At 33.2% G+C, this 21,941-nt stretch overlaps 1 protein-coding gene across 1 annotated transcript in view; it reads left to right on the top strand.

The window, feature by feature from the left end:
- LOC111906693 (protein DMP4-like) overlaps nucleotides 1-20,082 on the top strand; it is a 73,461-nt gene extending 53,379 nt beyond the window's left edge. Inside the window, exon 3 of the mRNA XM_023902463.1 lies at nucleotides 19,540-20,082. Coding sequence (XP_023758231.1) covers nucleotides 19,540-20,082 — 543 coding nt within the window. The remainder of the gene's footprint in view (nucleotides 1-19,539) is intronic.
- The last annotated feature ends 1,859 nt before the right edge of the window (nucleotides 20,083-21,941 follow it).

Here is a 21,941-nt window from a genome sequence, read left to right as displayed (position 1 = left end):
TAACAAGCCATATGAGTCGAAGTTTATCCATTCCTTTTATCCTTAAAGGGATAAAAGCGATATTTGTGGGCCCCTCGATGATTTAATGATGAAACTTGTGAGTGCTTGGCCACGCCATGACTGATTTGATTTGTTCAATCAGTCAGTCGTCATAAATCGGAAATCGGGAAACAACAAATGGACAGAGAGAATGATTATAATCCATGTATCAGTCCATATGATATGTAGAATGGAGGAGTATACGATCCCTTATCTAATGAACATGTCATTGATTTGTTCAGAGTTCGACAGCGGCTTTAAGAGTTACGATTGCTAGTCGGGTTATGAAGTCATACTTGCAATGATAGTTTTAGACTTATCAAAGTGGGAGACTGTTGGATTAGATGTCTAACCCCATAACTATTATTGGTATGTACTCAAACCGAGTGTAGCATGGTCCATTTGGGTTGCATATCATCAGGAAAATTTGTTAGGATGGACTTTTGAGAGAAGGTAATTTATGGTTTATTAATATAATAAGTTATAATATATTAATATGAAATCATATGTTTTAATTAGTATTGATCAAGATTTAATTTGGAATTAATTTAGTGATCAAAAGAGACTAATTAAATCTATGGGGACTAATTATGATAATTAGTTATATTTATATGTGTTGGGCTTATGATCCATGTTGGACCAAGTCTATGTATGGATACATAAAGAGTTGGGCCACATGAACCATGGATCATAAAACCCATGGGTATGGATTTGGGTTATAGCCATGACCCTTGGAATCCATACATATAAATACATGCTCTTAGCCTCAAAAACGCCACTTGAGTCATTCTTGGAGTTCATGGGTGTTTTAGGTGCATGGAATTCTCTCTCAAGTTCTACCTTTGTCAATGATGTGTTGTGACTTCATTTGAGGCTCCCACACTATTGGAGCTAAGCTCTTTAAGGCCAAATACACCAAGACTTCAAGCTCCATCAAAAGGTATGTTATCCTAACTAGTATCTTGTATGGTTATGTCAAATGTATGCTAGTTATATGTTGAATGCCTTGGAAACCATTTGCATGTATAATTAGTGAAAACGTAGATCCAAGGTATTTAGGGTTGTATGTGCACCACAGGATGTATTATACCAAAAACTCAACAGCGGTATTAGAGTCATTAGTTGTTTTCTATTATATTTGATGCAAATGTTTGATTTTCAAAGTTGAAAACAAAAAGGAAAAAAACATGAAGTTTGTCAAATTTTAAGATAATTACTTGATTTTATGGAAAAATAATTATTTGTAAAATTTGAGTCACTTTACTACAAGAGTTTTTTCGTGTTACCTTGTTTTATTAGTTAATTTAGATTAATGAAAAAAGTTTGTGCTAGTTGTTTTCAATCCAAATTAATCTACAAATTGTTCATAAAATGTGTTTTTGTAACTTGTCCTCAAGTTATATGAAAAGACACATTTATGATTCTTAAAACGCATAAATAATGCCATAGGTTACAAAATGAAGAGTCTTTTTCTCATAAATAGTTTTTATGAACTCCATAACTTCTCAAGTTATGGATGTTCAAGAGTCTCTTCATTTAAGTCTCTAAAACTTTAATTAAAATCATAAGTTATGAAAATCAAAGAGTTTTGAATAGTTTCAAAACTTGCCCTCAAGTTTTGGAATTTGTAAAGATTTACTTATGAATGCTTTAATTCCAAATAAAGCCCTAGAATTTTAAAAGTTTAAAATTCAACCCTTATAGTATTATTATAATTTTAATTATATAGATATGTATAAGATAAAGACAATCTTACCATTAGTAGGCCTCATTCACGAAGCCGGTCTATAAGGGGGTATAAGGTTACTACCTATAAAATGACAGTTTAATGGATGTCCACTCTCACCCACCGCTTCCTTGACTGGTGGAGGGTCATTAGCCGAACGGGTAGGATAAAGACTATAATTCTCCCTTTATTAAAAGTATAATGATAAATATTAAGTAACTAAACACTTATAAATTCTCAATCTTTGTTACTTAGGAAAATGTGAAATGGTGCTAACCCATGAAATTACACTTTGGACCTTTGTTAAGTCATTAGTGGAGCGTGTGTAGTTAATCGGCACACTAACATGGGACTAACAATGTGTGGCGAAGGGTAACTCAATTTTATCATAGATTGGTGGAGCGTGTGTGGTTAACCGGCACATCAATTAAGTGATAAAGTTGAGGGTAACAAGTCAATTTACATGGTTATTCACACCTTGTTTGGTGATCCTCAGCATCCCAGTCACAAACTTGAGAGGGCACAATCGAGATTCAAACATGCCATTGAAAGTTCAATGTATCTCAAAAGATCTAGGAGTTTCAAATCCAATTAAAACTTAATTATATTTCATTTTCATGGTGGAAATTGGTAAATCGTCATTTACCTACCTTCAACTATTTTATAGCTTGGATTACGGCATCCCTCTTCCGGTTATAAATAGGTTGTTGGATCCTAGCCTTAATATTTCATATTGGGTGTTATATTAAGGACTTTAAATCAAGTAAACTTGAATTTCTCCCATTATAGATGTCTAGTTAAGACAACTATGGTCTTCCCAAATCATTAGGAACAAGCTTTCCTATTGAAGATGATATCCCACATGGCAATCAAGGTGAAAGATTAATCCCTTTGTTGTGCATTAATGGGACTGGAAATCATGCTTCACTTCCTCCACCTCCTCCAATTATTCTCCCTATCCCACAAGTTCAAATACTTGAAAAGTTCAAGGTCACTCAATCCCTATTGGCAAGCTGGGAGAGTCGGGTGTCGAAGTCTCGAGGTAGCTGGCTGTTGACTTGGTTCTTCAGTCACACCCTGATGACAGATCAAGACATGACCCTTAATGATCTTACCTATTTGCTTGATGCTGCTAAATCAGCAATGATTAGGGGCACTGGTAAAGCAAAATTTAATTGGAAGATCAACTTCCATGGACATTGACAATGGTAACATTAGAAGTACAGAAAAGCTCTCTCTTCCTAATGGAAAGGGATCGACCATGGTAAAGTCATTTGACCTAATGGTAAAGAGAAAGCATAAGTCTGAGATAGACTCATGTACCATTTCCAAAGAGTCCATATGTTTCTTTTTCCAAAAGAAAGGACATTGGTTGCGAAGCTGCCAGATTTACCTAAAAGATCTGGTAAAGTCAAAAGTTAGACTCTACTTCAGGTAAAGTCTATTATCTAAATCTATTAAGTATCTTTTCGAGATTCTTAATACATAATGTAATCTAATTACATTTTGATGTTCTAGAAAATCAAAGGAAGCTTAAAGAAAGTGTATGTTGATTCTGATCGTGAAAATGGTTCGGTGATCAGAATTTTGAGCAACAGCTTAAGAGTTACGATAGATTGCTTAGGAATAGATATCAACATAGTTTTCATATGTATTTGCATTGTAAGGATACGATTTTTCCGCAAGTTTTAAAATAAAATAAAATAAAATGATTTATTTATTTTAAGTATCCTTACCATGGCATTTGTGAAAAATTGTTGTTTATATGTTTCCATTGAAAGCAATATTGGAAACTAAAATATGATTCTTTCATTTATGGTAGTGTCATAATTTACCAAATAAGGAAAGATTCTCATCACCTAAGTTTCAGTTGGATAGAAACTTGGAATCATGAAAGTTGTATTGTGTGATGAATGAGAATTTTCATCTTTGGTAAATTAAGACTAAGACCTTGTTCACATGTATGTGTGAGTCGAGTGAAGGACTAAAGGATTGGGTACACTTGGTTGTGCGCTGATCAGGTTCACCACAAAGGTCAATACGATTATTTGTTATGATTTACTAAAGTTTAGTAAATATGGTTATGCTTACAAGTTTAAGTGTAATTCTTAAACATTGGAAAAGTTTCAATGTATGGCATACTGGATGAGAAGAATCAAATAAGGCAGAAAGATAAAAGTTTCTCCACTTTAAAGAGATGGGAGAGTACTTGAGTATATTGTTTTATGACTATATTAGTGATTATGAAACCATATCACAATTAATTCTCTAAGGACACATTAGTGCAGTTGTTTGACTAAGGAGAAGAATCATGAATTGTTGAAATGGTTAAATCAAAAGATAAATCGTACTTCGTTCCAAAATCAAATCTTAGAGTCATACTATAAGATTGTAACTTGAGTGACATAATCTTAAGAAAGGTTTAAAACACTTGTCAAATGTAGAGTAAAATGTTTTCTTACTCTAGTATATTTGAAATTGGTAAGTTGTGATGTTTTGATTAAGACAAAGACCAACTAAGACCAATTGTGAGAAACGTTTAACTTGATAAGAATCTGCACTAACTCTTGAATATTTATTTTGTCAAGGAATGGTTCTTGACAAAAAGAATCTTATATGTCAAGAGGACATCGGGAGTCTTAAAGATCTTGAATAGTTTCAAGAACTAATCAAGAGTAAACCTATTGTTAATCACTAGCACACAACTTGAGGTTTGTAACCTATTGTGTTGACATATTCTTGTGATTAAGGTTATGAAAAATTCACATGGATAGGAACACTTACACCATAAAAAATCTAAGTGTCATAAGGTTTCTCTCCAATTCATTAAAATGATGGTGAGGAAACGCTTTCACTAAGTAGATTTTGAAGTAGATAGCAATTGTGATCTTTGAATTCTCAAAGTCGTTAGTGGAGCGTGCGTGGTTAACCGACACACTAACATGGACTTATGAGAAATGGAAAAGGTCTAAAAAATTGAGACTATGATTACGACATCCATTTTCATAGTTCTTAAATTGTTTAGACACACATGTGAGCTATCTAAGAAAAGGTGTATGATTTTGATAAAGTCTTGTCAAAGCAATCTTATATAAGAAATCTGAACATTAGTAAGAAAGTCAATAAAGTATTGACTTCTAGAAGTCCATCTGTTTTCTGATACATGTCAAAGCTAGTGGGAGCATAAGTGTTATGCTAATAATCATCATGTTAGTAGGAGCATGATAATTATGATAAGTATTGCAAGTTAGCAATGTTAATTATAGAAAACAAAGTTTCAATTCTTGAAGTTGTAGGGGTTGGAAAAGTTGTTTTGCTATAATTAAGGGAGAGGATATACTTCATTTCATTTCTAAAAGCTTAGATTGAGATTTTAATCACCTTTAGTCAAAGATATATATATATATATATATATATATATATATATCTATATATATATATATATCTATATATATATGAATTTTATGTTGGAATGGTTCCACATAAGAAAATTCTATATATTGTGTTCTCAAAATTCGATTATGATTATGATATCCCTCCTCATATTCAAATTTTGAGAACATTGCAAATAAAAATTTTATAGCATGAATCGTGTCTCATATGCTTTGAGTATATGATCGATTACATGTGCTATAATATTTATCCTTTCGAAATTTTCCAAATGCCTAGGGCATTAAGAAGGGAAAAGCTGTAGAATTGGATATGACTAAAATGATTAAACAATTGTCGAAGAGAATCTAAGGTTTACCAAAGATTGGTTTCTCAGGGACAGTTGGAAGTATAGTGTTAATTTTGGAAGGACCATATTGACATATTCTGAAAAGAGGCAACTCTTGTTCAGAAGTGATTGTCAAAATGGGAATATGGAAATATTCTCATAGGTGGAATTATTCAATCTGTGTAAGATTAGAAAACTTAATGCAAGAGGGATGTTCAAAGCAATGTACTTTGAATATGAGACTTCGTTTCCATGGAGTTGATCTCCATTGGAATAAGCTGTAATGTCTGGTGATAAGTCTTTGTGACTTTGTGCATAATCATTACAGAAGATCAGTGCATATAAGTTTAAAATCTAACATATTTTGGTAAATGGCAGGAATTTGGAATTCTTACATTTTTCGATAAGGATTTTGGGAGTGTGAAATGAGAATCATTGGAATTATATTCAATCGATCTATTTCACAAACTAAGGATCGTAAACAAACATAGTGTGCATACTTTGTGTATGGCATAACTGGTGTTTAGAAAAACATAGTGTACATGCTTGGAACATGGGACAACTAGTGTTTTTTAAATTCAAGTATAAAGTTGATAAAATCGAAACATTGAATAATGAGTAATCAATATGGTGCTTAGATAAAAGGTGTTTTATTTACTCTCAAAGTGTTGGGGCCATATAGGATTAGTATTATTCTTATGTTTCACTTTGCATGTTTTGACTTCCAAAATAACTAGGCCATTCTTCTCCAATGACTAAGTTATTCAAACCATCCACAGTCGTTAATACAATGGAAGTAGGTATTAAATCAAGACTGTCATGAGTTGGCTTGTAGATGTCTAGGATGTTGGACATAGCAAGAGTTGTTACAACACTCATGAGTACTCATAAGTTCTGAGTATTGGATTAAACCCACGCTCATTTGAATCACTTCATGGATTTTATCACGAGTGATCATGAGACGATAGTATCCTATATTCTTCAAACCTAGAGATATGAGTTGTTACTATGAGTTGGTTATACATTGATTGCACGAAAACGCATTGGTAACTCAATGTTATAAAACGCGCATTTGTCTATGATTCAACAAGCAGTATAACAAGCCATATGAGTCGAAGTTTATCCATTCCTTTTATCCTTAAAGGGATAAAAGCGATATTTGTGGGCCCATCGATGATTTAATGATGAAACTTGTGAGTGCTTGGCCAAGCCATGACTGATTTGATTTGTTCAATCAGTCAGTCGTCATAAATCGGAAATCGGGAAACAACAAATGGACAGAGAGAATGATTATAATCCATGTATCAGTCCATATGATATGTAGAATGGAGGAGTATACGATCCCTTATCTAATGAACATGTCATTGATTTGTTCAGAGTTCGACAGCGGCTTTAAGAGTTACGATTGCTAGTCGGGTTATGAAGTCATACTTGCAATGATAGTTTTAGACTTATCAAAGTGGGAGACTGTTGGATTAGATGTCTAACCCCATAACTATTATTGGTATGTACTCAAACCGAGTGTAGCATGGTCCATTTGGGTTGCATATCATCAGGAAAATTTGTTAGGATGGACTTTTGAGAGAAGGTAATTTATGGTTTATTAATATATTATAAGTTATAATATATTAATATGAAATCATATGTTTTAATTAGTATTGATCAAGATTTAATTTGGAATTAATTTAGTGATCAAAAGAGACTAATTAAATCTATGGGGACTAATTATGATAATTAGTTATATTTATATGTGTTGGGCTTATGATCCATGTTGGACCAAGTCTATGTATGGATACATAAAGAGTTGGGCCACATGAACCATGGATCATAAAACCCATGGGTATGGATTTGGGTTATAGCCATGACCCTTGGAATCCATACATATAAATACATGCTCTTAGCCTCAAAAACGCCACTTGAGTCATTCTTGGAGTTCATGGGTGTTTTAGGTGCATGGAATTCTCTCTCAAGTTCTACCTTTGTCAATGATATGTTGTGACTTCATTTGAGGCTCCCACACTATTGGAGCTAAGCTCTTTAAGGCCAAATACACCAAGACTTCAAGCTCCATCAAAAGGTATGTTATCCTAACTAGTATCTTGTATGGTTATGTCAAATGTATGCTAGTTATATGTTGAATGCCTTGGAAACCATTTGCATGTATAATTAGTGAAAACGTAGATCCAAGGTATTTAGGGTTGTATGTGCACCACAGGATGTATTATACCAAAAACTCAACAGCGGTATTAGAGTCATTAGTTGTTTTCTATTATATTTGATGCAAATGTTTGATTTTCAAAGTTGAAAACAAAAAGGAAAAAAACATGAAGTTAGTCAAATTTTAAGATAATTACTTGATTTTATGGAAAAATAATTATTTGTAAAATTTGAGTCACTTTACTACAAGAGTTTTTTCGTGTTACCTTGTTTTATTAGTTAATTTAGATTAATGAAAAAAGTTTGTGCTAGTTGTTTTCAATCCAAATTAATCTACAAATTGTTCATAAAATGTGTTTTTGTAACTTGTCCTCAAGTTATATGAAAAGACACATTTATGATTCTTAAAACGCATAAATAATGCCATAGGTTACAAAATGAAGAGTCTTTTTCTCATAAATAGTTTTTATGAACTCCATAACTTCTCCTCAAGTGATGGATGTTCAAGAGTCTCTTCATTTAAGTCTCTAAAACTTTAATTAAAATCATAAGTTATGAAAATCAAAGAGTTTTGAATAGTTTCAAAACTTGCCCTCAAGTTTTGGAATTTGTAAAGATTTACTTATGAATGCTTTAATTCCAAATAAAGCCCTAGAATTTTAAAAGTTTAAAATTCAACCCTTATAGTATTATTATAATTTTAATTATATAGATATGTATAAGATAAAGACAATCTTACCATTAGTAGGCCTCATTCACGAAGCCGGTCTATAAGGGGGTATAAGGTTACTACCTATAAAATGACAGTTTAATGGATGTCCACTCTCACCCACCGCTTCCTTGACTGGTGGAGGGTCGTTAGCCGAACGGGTAGGATAAAGACTATAATTCTCCCTTTATTAAAAGTATAATGATAAATATTAAGTAACTAAACACTTATAAATTCTCAATATTTGTTACTTAGGAAAATGTGAAATGGTGCTAACCCATGAAATTACACTTTGGACCTTTGTTAAGTCATTAGTGGAGCGTGTGTAGTTAATCGGCACACTAACATGGGACTAACAATGTGTGGCGAAGGGTAACTCAATTTTATCATAGATTGGTGGAGCGTGTGTGGTTAACCGGCACATCAATTAAGTGATAAAGTTGAGGGTAACAAGTCAATTTACATGGTTATTCACACCTTGTTTGGTGATCCTCAGCATCCCAGTCACAAACTTGAGAGGGCACAATCGAGATTCAAACATGCCATTGAAAGTTCAATGTATCTCAAAAGATCTAGGAGTTTCAAATCCAATTAAAACTTAATTATATTTCATTTTCATGGTGGAAATTGGTAAATCGTCATTTACCTACCTTCAACTATTTTATAGCTTGGATTACGGCATCCCTCTTCCGGTTATAAATAGGTTGTTGGATCCTAGCCTTAATATTTCATATTGGGTGTTATATTAAGGACTTTAAATCAAGTAAACTTGAATTTCTCCCATTATAGATGTCTAGTTAAGACAACTATGGTCTTCCCAAATCATTAGGAACAAGCTTTCCTATTGAAGATGATATCCCACATGGCAATCAAGGTGAAAGATTAATCCCTTTGTTGTGCATTAATGGGACTGGAAATCATGCTTCACTTCCTCCACCTCCTCCAATTATTCTCCCTATCCCACAAGTTCAAATACTTGAAAAGTTCAAGGTCACTCAATCCCTATTGGCAAGCTGGGAGAGTCGGGTGTCGAAGTCTCGAGGTAGCTGGCTGTTGACTTGGTTCTTCAGTCACACCCTGATGACAGATCAAGACATGACCCTTAATGATCTTACCTATTTGCTTGATGCTGCTAAATCAGCAATGATTAGGGGCACTGGTAAAGCAAAATTTAATTGGAAGATCAACTTCCATGGACATTGACAATGGTAACATTAGAAGTACAGAAAAGCTCTCTCTTCCTAATGGAAAGGGATCGACCATGGTAAAGTCATTTGACCTAATGGTAAAGAGAAAGCATAAGTCTGAGATAGACTCATGTACCATTTCCAAAGAGTCCATATGTTTCTTTTTCCAAAAGAAAGGACATTGGTTGCGAAGCTGCCAGATTTACCTGAAAGATCTGGTAAAGTCAAAAGTTAGACTCTACTTCAGGTAAAGTCTATTATCTAAATCTATTAAGTATCTTTTCGAGATTCTTAATACATAATGTAATCTAATTACATTTTGATGTTCTAGAAAATCAAAGGAAGCTTAAAGAAAGTGTATGTTGATTCTGATCGTGAAAATGGTTCGGTGATCAGAATTTTGAGCAACAGCTTAAGAGTTACGATAGATTGCTTAGGAATAGATATCAACATAGTTTTCATATGTATTTGCATTGTAAGGATACGATTTTTCCGCAAGTTTTAAAATAAAATAAAATAAAATGATTTATTTATTTTAAGTATCCTTACCATGGCATTTGTGAAAAATTGTTGTTTATATGTTTCCATTGAAAGCAATATTGGAAAATAAAATATGATTCTTTCATTTATGGTAGTGTCATAATTTACCAAATAAGGAAAGATTCTCATCACCTAAGTTTCAGTTGGATAGAAACTTGGAATCATGAAAGTTGTATTGTGTGATGAATGAGAATTTTCATCTTTGGTAAATTAAGACTAAGACCTTGTTCACATGTATGTGTGAGTCGAGTGAAGGACTAAAGGATTGGGTACACTTGGTTGTGCGCTGATCAGGTTCACCACAAAGGTCAATACGATTATTTGTTATGATTTACTAAAGTTTAGTAAATATGGTTATGCTTACAAGTTTAAGTGTAATTCTTAAACATTGGAAAAGTTTCAATGTATGGCATACTGGATGAGAAGAATCAAATAAGGCAGAAAGATAAAAGTTTCTCCAATTTAAAGAGATGGGAGAGTACTTGAGTATATTGTTTTATGACTATATTAGTGATTATGAAACCATATCACAATTAATTCTCTAAGGACACATTAGTGCAGTTGTTTGACTAAGGAGAAGAATCATGAATTGTTGAAATGGTTAAATCAAAAGATAAATCGTACTTCGTTCCAAAATCAAATCTTAGAGTCATACTATAAGATTGTAACTTGAGTGACATAATCTTAAGAAAGGTTTAAAACACTTGTCAAATGTAGAGTAAAATGTTTTCTTACTCTAGTATATTTGAAATTGGTAAGTTGTGATGTTTTGATTAAGACAAAGACCAACTAAGACCAATTGTGAGAAACGTTTAACTTGATAAGAATCTGCACTAACTCTTGAATATTTGTTTTGTGAAGGAATGGTTCTTGACAAAAAGAATCTTATATGTCAAGAGGACATCGGGAGTCTTAAAGATCTTGAATAGTTTCAAGAACTAATCAAGAGTAAACCTATTGTTAATCACTAGCACACAACTTGAGGTTTGTAACCTATTGTGTTGACATATTCTTGTGATTAAGGTTATGAAAAATTCACATGGATAGGAACACTTACACCATAAAAAATCTAAGTGTCATAAGGTTTCTCTCCAATTCATTAAAATGATGGTGAGGAAACGCTTTCACTAAGTAGATTTTGAAGTAGATAGCAATTGTGATCTTTGCATTCTCAAAGTCGTTAGTGGAGCGTGCGTGGTTAACCGGCACACTAACATGGACTTATGAGAAATGGAAAAGGTCTAAAAAATTGAGACTATGATTACGACATCCATTTTCATAGTTCTTAAATTGTTTAGACACACATGTGAGCTATCTAAGAAAAGGTGTATGATTTTGATAAAGTCTTGTCAAAGCAATCTTATATAAGAAATCTGAACATTAGTAAGAAAGTCAATAAAGTATTGACTTCTAGAAGTCCATCTGTTTTCTGATACATGTCAAAGCTAGTGGGAGCATAAGTGTTATGCTAATAATCATCATGTTAGTAGGAGCATGATAATTATGATAAGTATTGCAAGTTAGCAATGTTAATTATAGAAAACAAAGTTTCAATTCTTGAAGTTGTAGGGGTTGGAAAAGTTGTTTTGCTATAATTAAGGGAGAGGATATACTTCATTTCAATTCTAAAAGCTTAGATTGAGATTTTAATCACCTTTAGTCAAAGATATATATATATATATATATATATATATATATATATATATATATATATATATATATGAATTTTATGTTGGAATGGTTCCACATAAGAAAATTCTATATATTGTGTTCTCAAAATTCGATTATGATTATGATATCCCTCCTCATATTCAAATTTTGAGAACATTGCAAATAAAAATTTTATAGCATGAATCGTGTCTCTTATGCTTTGAGTATATGATCGATTACATGTGCTATAATATTTATCCTTTCTAAATTTTCCAAATGCCTAGGGCATTAAGAAGGGAAAAGGTCTAGAATTGGATATGACTAAAATGATTAAACAATTGTCGAAGAGAATCTAAGGTTTACCAAAGATTGGTTTCTCAGGGACAGTTGGAAGTATAGTGTTAATTTTGGAAGGACCATATTGACATATTCTGAAAAGAGGCAACTCTTGTTCAGAAGTGATTGTCAAAATGGGAATATGGAAATATTCTCATAGGTGGAATTATTCAATCTGTGTAAGATTAGAAAACTTAATGCAAGAGGGATGTTCAAAGCAATGTACTTTGAATATGAGACTTCGTTTCCATGGAGTTGATCTCCATTGGAATAATCTGTAATGTCTGGTGACAAGTCTTTGTGACTTTGTGCATAATCATTACAGAAGATCAGTGCATATAAGTTTAAAATCTAACATATTTCGGTAAATGGCAGGAATTTGGAATTCTTACATTTTTCGATAAGGATTTTGGGAGTGTGAAATGAGAATCATTGGAATTATATTCAATCGATCTATTTCACAAACTAAGGATCGTAAACAAACATAGTGTGCATACTTTGTGTATGGCATAACTGGTGTTTAGAAAAACATAGTGTACATGCTTGGAACATGGGACAACTAGTGTTTTTTAAATTCAAGTATAAAGTTGATAAAATCGAAACATTGAATAATGAGTAATCAATATGGTGCTTAGATAAAAGGTGTTTTATTTACTCTCAAAGTGTTGGGGCCATATAGGATTAGTATTATTCTTATGTTTCACTTTGCATGTTTTGACTTCCAAAATAACTAGGCCATTCTTCTCCAATGACTAAGTTATTCAAACCATCCACAGTCGTTAATACAATGGAAGTAGGTATTAAATCAAGACTGTCATGAGTTGGCTTGTAGATGTCTAGGATGTTGGACATAGCAAGAGTTGTTACAACACTCATGAGTACTCATAAGTTCTGAGTATTGGATTAAACCCACGCTCATTTGAATCACTTCATGGATTTTATCACGAGTGATCATGAGACGATAGTATCCTATATTCTTCAAACCTAGAGATATGAGTTGTTACTATGAGTTGGTTATACATTGATTGCACGAAAACGCATTGGTAACTCAATGTTATAAAACGCGCATTTGTCTATGATTCAACAAGCAGTATAACAAGCCATATGAGTCGAAGTTTATCCATTCCTTTTATCCTTAAAGGGATAAAAGCGATATTTGTGGGCCCATCGATGATTTAATGATGAAACTTGTGAGTGCTTGGCCAAGCCATGACTGATTTGATTTGTTCAATCAGTCAGTCGTCATAAATCGGAAATCGGGAAACAACAAATGGACAGAGAGAATGATTATAATCCATGTATCAGTCCATATGATATGTAGAATGGAGGAGTATACGATCCCTTATCTAATGAACATGTCATTGATTTGTTCAGAGTTCGACAGCGGCTTTAAGAGTTACGATTGCTAGTCGGGTTATGAAGTCATACTTGCAATGATAGTTTTAGACTTATCAAAGTGGGAGACTGTTGGATTAGATGTCTAACCCCATAACTATTATTGGTATGTACTCAAACCGAGTGTAGCATGGTCCATTTGGGTTGCATATCATCAGGAAAATTTGTTAGGATGGACTTTTGAGAGAAGGTAATTTATGGTTTATTAATATATTATAAGTTATAATATATTAATATGAAATCATATGTTTTAATTAGTATTGATCAAGATTTAATTTGGAATTAATTTAGTGATCAAAAGAGACTAATTAAATCTATGGGGACTAATTATGATAATTAGTTATATTTATATGTGTTGGGCTTATGATCCATGTTGGACCAAGTTTTTGTATGGATACATAAAGAGTTGGGTCACATGAACCATGGATCATAAAACTCATGGGTATGGATTTGGGTTATACCCATGACCCTTGGAATCCATACATATAAATACATGCTCTTAGCCTAAAAAACGCCACTTGAGTCATTCTTGGAGTTCATGGGTGTTTTTGGGTGCATGGAATTCTCTCTCAAGTTCTACCTTTGTCCATGATGTGTTGTGACTTCATTTGAGGCTTCCACACTATTGGGGCTAAGCTCTTTAAGGCCAAATACACCAAGACTTCAAGATCCATCAAAAGGTATGTCATCCTAACTAGTATCTTATATGGTTAATGTCAAATGTATGCTAGTTATAGGTTGAATGCCTTGGAAACCATTTGCATGTATAATTAGAGAAAACATAGATCCAAGGTATTTAGGGTTGTATGTGCACCATAGGATGTATAATACCAAAAACCCAACACAAAGTAATAATGTTCGAGACTTTATGAGTCCTAGGCACATTTGGTCACTAGTTCTGGAGTTTGGGCTTAAGTGCTTAAGCCATTAAGCACTTATTAGGGTTTTGGTGAAACCCTGCGTACGCACAACGTAAGGTTCTGTACGCCCAACGTATTAAGTCAATGACCCCGTTTTCCAGTCAATGCGAGACTCGTGTACGCCCCGTGTAGTCTTAGGGTACGCCCAATGTACGCCTTCTGTGGACTTTTGGTGATTTGGGCTTTGGGTTTGAGCCTAGCTGGAATTTCTAAGTAGATATGTTTTGGACCAGTTTTGGTGATAGCGGAGAATGCGGTTAAGCCCAATAAGGAAGTTGGGCCCAATTTAGTAAATTGGGCCAATAATGGGCCTTGCATAAAGACTTTCAAGGTTATGGACTTGGAATTGGGCATTGGCCAAATAAAAGAGAATGGAAATGATGGATTGAGTGGACCCCTTAGCCAAGACTGTTATGTTGTGTATTAACTCGACATTTATTATGTGATAGTTTGGGTTTTCCGGTGAGACAGCGATCAGAGGTTTTCGGTGCAACAACACTACTTGCGAGGTGAGTTATACTCACTATATCAATAGGGTCTAAGGCACCAAGGCCAGCCCTTTCTCGGACTGTATATTGGTTTGTTTAATATGTTTATTGATCTGTTAGATCAATATCCTGTTAGTTAGGATGATATTATGTTTAGTGACCAGGTTAGGTCGGTATCCTGGTATATAGGATGATGCTATGTTAGTGGCCGGTTAGGTCGGTATCCTGGTTAGGATGTTACTATGCTAGATGATCTGCTAGATCGGTTTGTTTGTCTTTCGATTGTTATGTGATTATCTGTTATATGTGCACATGGTTGTTTGATTGGCGTTGGGTTGAGGAGGGTCCTGCTTTGTGTTGTAGGCCAACATATGTAGGACGGACTGGATAGACTGCAGACCCCGGAGGACACATAGTCAGGCCGAAGGCCCGACGAGCGGTCCGGATAGGCTGAAGGCCCCGAGAGGGCGGTCCAGACGTTCCGAGGCTCGGAGAGTGGGCCAGATAGACTGAAGGCTCGGCGTGGGCGGTCCAGTCAGACTGTAGACTCAGAGAGTGGACCAGGTAGACTAAAGGCCCGGTGCGGGCGGACCAGTCACATTGTAGACTCGAGATGCATGGATGTTTTTTGTTTGTTATATGATATGGTTATGGTAATGTTGAGGTTGGTATTTTGGGGGTAACTCACTAAGCCTTCGAGCTTACAGTTTCAGTTTATTGTTTTAGGTTCAGTGGATGACCGCGGGAAGACGAAGGCGTGACCGTACACTTCTTCGATTGATGATTATGATTTATGGGAACACTGATGTTTAAACTATTTTGAAAAAAAAAATTGTAATAACTAAATGGTTTTATATGATTTAAAAAATTTTAAATTGGCTCGAATTTTATGGATGTTACAATTTGATAGTGTACATCCTTTCCTTAGTTATAAGAATTATTTGTGTATTTATATTGGTCGATGTTCAATGAGAAAGGGCAAGCAGTCAATTCCAAACTTTCCAATCTTCTTTAAAATGTACATTATAAATTCTTTATTAATAAAAATTTTACAAAAGAAAATCAATTTCATTCTAAATTGTATCAACCAAACACATCACAAATTCAAGAACCATATATTATTGGTTTACTGGAATTAAAAATCGATTAAAATACCCTTGAAGTTAAAAGAAAAAGAAAGATGATTCACCATGAAGAATAAAGTTGGCACAAATGAAAGAATCAAAGGAATATTAAAAAACAGTAGTCAAACATATAGGTCATAAGATACCGGTTCTTAGAGATTAAAACTTTTAAAAAACAAGTAAAAAAGTTGAATCTCACGTAATGATTTGTAAATTTATAATTTAATATTCGAATACAATAATCTTTATTCTAATAAACGAGTATATTTTATTCTCAAACATTTGTTACTTGTGAGTTTATCGTGGTAATTCTTTTTTTCTCACTCAATTACTCATCCGTGTAATCTGTCCATAAAAATCAACAATTATAATTTGTAAACATTTAATTTTTTTAACTTAAAGCCTAGAAATCAGGAACCGATGAGTTATATGGCATCTAATTCTATTAAAATATTCAATGTTAGATTAGCAAAATGGTATCTAATTCTATTAAAGGATTCGGTTTTGAAATCCTTGTTATCAACCCCCTAATTCTCGCCCCTTTCCGACTGAAAGATCTAAATGTTTTTATAAATTTCAAATTCTACAAAAATAAATCAAATAATAAATTTAAGTTAAATGAATTCATTGATTTTAAAACATGCCTACCAAACATATAATATATTCAAAATCCTTAGGGCGTATTTGACAAAACTGCTGTTAGCTGGAAGCGGGTAGCGGTTAGCTGGTAGCGGGTAGCTGGTAGCGTGTAGCTGGTACCTGGTAGCGGTAAATTATAGCTTTTATTTGTTATATGAATGTTTGGAAAAAGTAGCTGGAAGCTTTTGAAATATATAAAATTACATAAAAGGACAATTGATTAAAAATAAAAAATATATAAATATATTTTTAAGGGTAATTATATGGAAATTGATTTCAAAAGCTTCGGAGCGTTTTGTTAAAAGCTACATGAAGTAGCTTTTAGAATCGGAGTGTTTTGTTATAACTAAAAAGCTAAACGCTCGTACTGCCAAACGAAACTTTTGTTTAAACTAGAGCGTTTTGTCAAAAGCTAAAAACTAGAAGCTCCCAAACGCTTCCAAAAGCTTTGTGCCAAACAAATGTTTATAACACCTTTTATTTAGGGTATGTTTGGCGTACTGGCTGAAAAGCTAGCTGATAGCTGAAAAACTATCTGATAAAAAATGATGTTTGGTAAAACTAACTGAAATATATAAAACTACATAAAAGGACATTTAAGAGTATTTGTTTCTATAATTAATTTACGGATATATTTGGAAAATTAAAAAAAAACAAACAAACTCCTAAAAAGCTAGTATAAGTAGCTTATAAGCTACTTTTGACTTGTCAAATACGAAAACATAAAAGAACTTGAAAAATAAGTTAGTTTATCAGGTAGTTGTGACACGTCAAACACAACCTTAGCATTAGTAACACATATTTACTCATCATTTTGATTTGTAATTTATTTTATCATTTTGTGTGTTCTTGAATGTTTTTAATAGTATCTTACTTTATAATTTTAAACATAATAATGTTATTTTTATGATTGATTTTTTTTTTTAATTCTATTAAATTTTATATTTCATTATATATGATCATTATATCTAATCTATACATAAAGAGCATTTGTATATTCAAACAATTTTACATATTAATTTAATTCACAATTATATAATTACGACATTGAGCTTTATATAAAAAATTTTGTTTGCAAATCTATGTTTAATGATTACGCTTTTTAAGTTTCACCAAAGAAGTAACAGGGGCCATTCATATAAAAAATTTAACGTAGATCGGATATTCATGACAAATATGTATATTAATTTTAATTAATCCTTATAAACTTACATACAAAAGTTTAATCTTTGAAAATTACAATTTGAAATTATCAATAGTATTTTTTTTTCTCGACTGTGGTTTCAATGGATATTAACCTAGTATTTAACAAAGCAATATATACAATGTATATTATACATATCTATATGGGAGGACGGAGTCAGGAATAGGCTGGAGATCGAGTTAGGTCGGGGTGTAGTACCGCCGGGATGTAGTACCGTCGTCGGTGGGAGAAGCGAGTTGTACGATTTACTACTCTGCAACGGATTGGTGAACCCGTAACCTCTTGTTAAATGCGTGAAGAATCCATGCTTTCTTTTGTTGTTGAAGGAAATCTTTGCAGAAATATTTAAGGGAGATGAAAGAAATGAGTGAGTGAAGATCGGTTGGAATTTAGGGTTCGATTTTGATGATTTTAAGGAGGTAAAGAAAGAAAAGACCCTAGATCGTTGCGGTCTAAGAAGATAGGCGCCCTCTCTTTGGAATCCTAAAATCGCTTCTCTTTTCACTGTATTTAATTTTGGGCTCAGTTGGGTTAAAAGTGTCCTCTTTCTCAATTGTTTATAAAATACATAATCAATTTGATAAACACTCAAATAATCAAAGGATCACAATAATCAATTTTGAGTAATTAATTTTGTGTCGATTAGTTTGTCAAATAATTACTTTGACAACAACTAATTAGTTTGTCAAATTATTTTAGATTTTTTTATAAAAAAATAAGCAAAAGTTTATTTTTAAAGAAAAAGTGTTATGTTTTATTTTATTTATAATTTTTTTATTTAATTAAATAAAAAATAGTGGTTATGCAAATGGGTTGAATGAGTTGTGAAAGATAGAGTTTCAAGGTGTTGTAGGTTGGAATAAATGGATGATAAAGAAGAGAAAAAAAAATTGATGTAACAGTGGGTTGAATAAGTTATGACGGAATGACTCTCTTCCTTCTAGGCTAATAGTTGATTTAAGCCCGTGCGGACTACAATAAGGAAACCCGGCTACGCAACTCATCTTAAGAATCGAATCACAAATCAAAATTGTATAAATCTTTTGACATTTATATTTCGTCTTTACAATCTTTATATCTCGTAATCGAGTTTTTATTAAATCCATGAATTTTATAAACCAACAACAATCTAGAAAAGGAACCAAATAACTACAAAGAGATACCCATTTTGGTAAGAAAAAAAAACAATAGATTCTGAATTTGCCATTCCATGCGAACAAACCAATTAAAAAGAAAACGAATCGATCCAATATCATAATCGAGTTGAATGTGATTGGTGAACTTTTATATTAATAGTTATACATCCACAAACAAAAATTTGAAAAAATAGGCCAGATGTTTTGTAACATACTCAATTAAATGCAAATCTTCATTTCACAACCTTCTTGAACTAGAAACAGTCGACAATTAACAGATAACGCTTGATCCCCATTTTTCGTGTTTAAGTCTTATATTTAAACCGTAAGACTTTTCTCAAATATATTCATCATACGTTGCCACACACAACTTACTTTCTGCACATTTTGCACTTTTGGTTGTCCTTATATGTATATAGAGCTCGCTATATATAATACAAATTTTAACATCAAACTCCCGATATTGAAGAAATTGACATTAGAGATCATAGATATAATCATCGAAAACTGCATGACAATGAGCCTAGATGATGAACTGAACGAACCTATGTTGGAACGGAAGCAGAAGTAGACGGTGACACAAAAGGCTGTTCGGAAAACCTTCAAGATCACAGCTCATCTAGCCAACCTTCTTCCCACAGGCACTGTTCTCACGTTCCAGATCCTTGCTCCAGTTTTCACCCATGAAGGCAAATGTCGGACCCAATTTAACCAGATTTTAACGTTGATCCTCCTTTTTCTTTGTGGAATCTCTTGCTTTGTGTTGAGCTTTAGTGATAGCTTTCGTGATAAGAATGGGAAGGTTTTCTATGGGGTGGCGACCTCGTCAGGTTTCTGGGTTATTGATGGATTGACTAAGGTTCCACGAGAGATGACGAGTGAGTATAAGATGCGGTTTATTGATGTTTTTCATGGGTTTTTGTCGTTGGTAGTTTTTGTGGCAGTAGCAGGTGTCGACAAGAATGTAGTCAACTGCTTCTATCCTAAACCATCGGAAGTGATGGAGGAGATTTTGTCGACATTACCAATTGGTGTCGGAGTGGTATGCAGCCTCTTGTTTGCTGCGTTTCCTACAACTCGACATGGAATTGGTTTTCCACTCTCAAAAAAGTAGCAAGATTTCATTTATTTACGAGACCCATGGAACAACAAATGATGTACTGACTTCTTGAAGCTTCTTTAGTTGTTATGATGGCGATTATATCTGATTACATGGCCAGATCACTCGTTTGCTATCGATATACTTACTATTACTTAGACAATACTTGTAACAAATTAATTAGTTCGTTCATCTTTGCAATAAATTAATCTGTGGAACAAATTACCCGATACAACAAACATGCTCTTAGGAACAACCTTAGTTACGTTTCCAAGAGCAAATTAACGCACAACGGCTTAGAGTTTAGTAGAAGTAGATCTTAGAGTCCTTGAATGAACATCTTTTTAAGTACCATATTCGGTTAATTTGTTTAAGAAAGAGAGCTCAACTTCGTACAATGGTTGTACTATTGTCACAAAATATCTGCCTTCGCTCCAACACTACTAGAAAAAGGGCTATTTCTAACGGAAATCCTTAATATTCCTTCGGAGAAAAGTTTTACCGACGGATTTCCAACGGAATCAAAACTTCCGCGTAATGTATCGATTTTTTCGCAAAAAGAATGGGTGTTTCAAAAAAGATTGGTAAAAATATGGGAGTTTTTAAATGTTTATAAAAATCGGTTTTGTAGTTTAACCGGTATAATGACCGGTTCTCGGTTCGACCGTCGGGTTAACCGATTTCCATAATTTTCATCATTTTTCCTATTTTCCAATACATACATACATATATAAATCATTAATTTGATGTTTACTAGTTCAAACTTTATAAATACCTATAAAAATAAGTTGTAGATTAATCCAAATACATTAAAATAACATATAGCTATAAGTTTTAGTGTTTTACATCAATCTATATACGTCAAAAACAAAATAAAGTATAATACCGAAACAAAATATAGTTTTAGATAAATACAAACATATCAAAAAACTTTATAACATTTACCATATGTTTTTATATAGAGAAAACTAAATGTATTTGTAAAAAAAAACCACCAACGTTTATTATGTAAATGATTAGTTTTCATGTAATTTTATTCCGTTTAACCGATTCAATCGGTTTATTTTGACCATTTCAACCGGGTTTTTCTAAAAACCGGTCCGTTCAATTAGGTTAAGAAATCGACGTAAAACCGGTGATAGTTGAACCGCTCATTCTCCCAGTTCCTGGTCCAACCGATTCGACTGACTGGTTCAAATCGGTTTTTAAAACATTAGACAAGACCCACCATTTTCATCCATTACTATATATATATATATATATATATATATATATATATATATATATATATATATATATATATATATATATATAAAGAGAGAGAGAGAGAGAGAGAGAGAGAGAGAAGAAATATCATTTGAGAACTCATAGTTTTCTGAGAACCCGAGAACTAAAAGTGGAGCGTTAGATCAAAAATTTTGAGGGCTTAGATTAAAGATGGCATAATTGTAAATATAAGTGAATTTAAGGAGATTTTAGGTTATTATCAATAGATCTAAGGGGTAAATTTGTCAATCCAGAAAATAAACAAAATTTAAATTGCCAATTAAACGAGGAAATCACCAAAATACTTTCTCTCTCTACCTCTCTCTCTCTCTCTCTCTTGTCGTCTCCCTCCTCCCTTCATCGGCGACTGTCAATCCATGTTTATTGATCTCCAACGTTGTTGCATTATCTCCACCTCCTCCGCCGATCCGCCGATCGATCACTTATCGACTCGCCCGAGTTTCCCCAAAATAAACACCATCGTCCTCCAGATCTGGAATTAATCGCTAAACCTTAATGCCTTGTCGTCTGAGTTCATTTCCAGCCTATCTTCGACATGTTCTACACCAGATTCTTGCCAAAGCACTTCGACTTTGTTGCTCGTTATC

This window comes from Lactuca sativa, chromosome 8, assembly GCF_002870075.4.
Source record: "Lactuca sativa cultivar Salinas chromosome 8, Lsat_Salinas_v11, whole genome shotgun sequence".
In the NCBI taxonomy this organism is placed as follows: Eukaryota; Viridiplantae; Streptophyta; class Magnoliopsida; order Asterales; family Asteraceae; genus Lactuca; species Lactuca sativa.
Note: the sequence above shows the minus strand (reverse complement) of the source record. Positions and strands in the feature narration are given on the sequence as shown.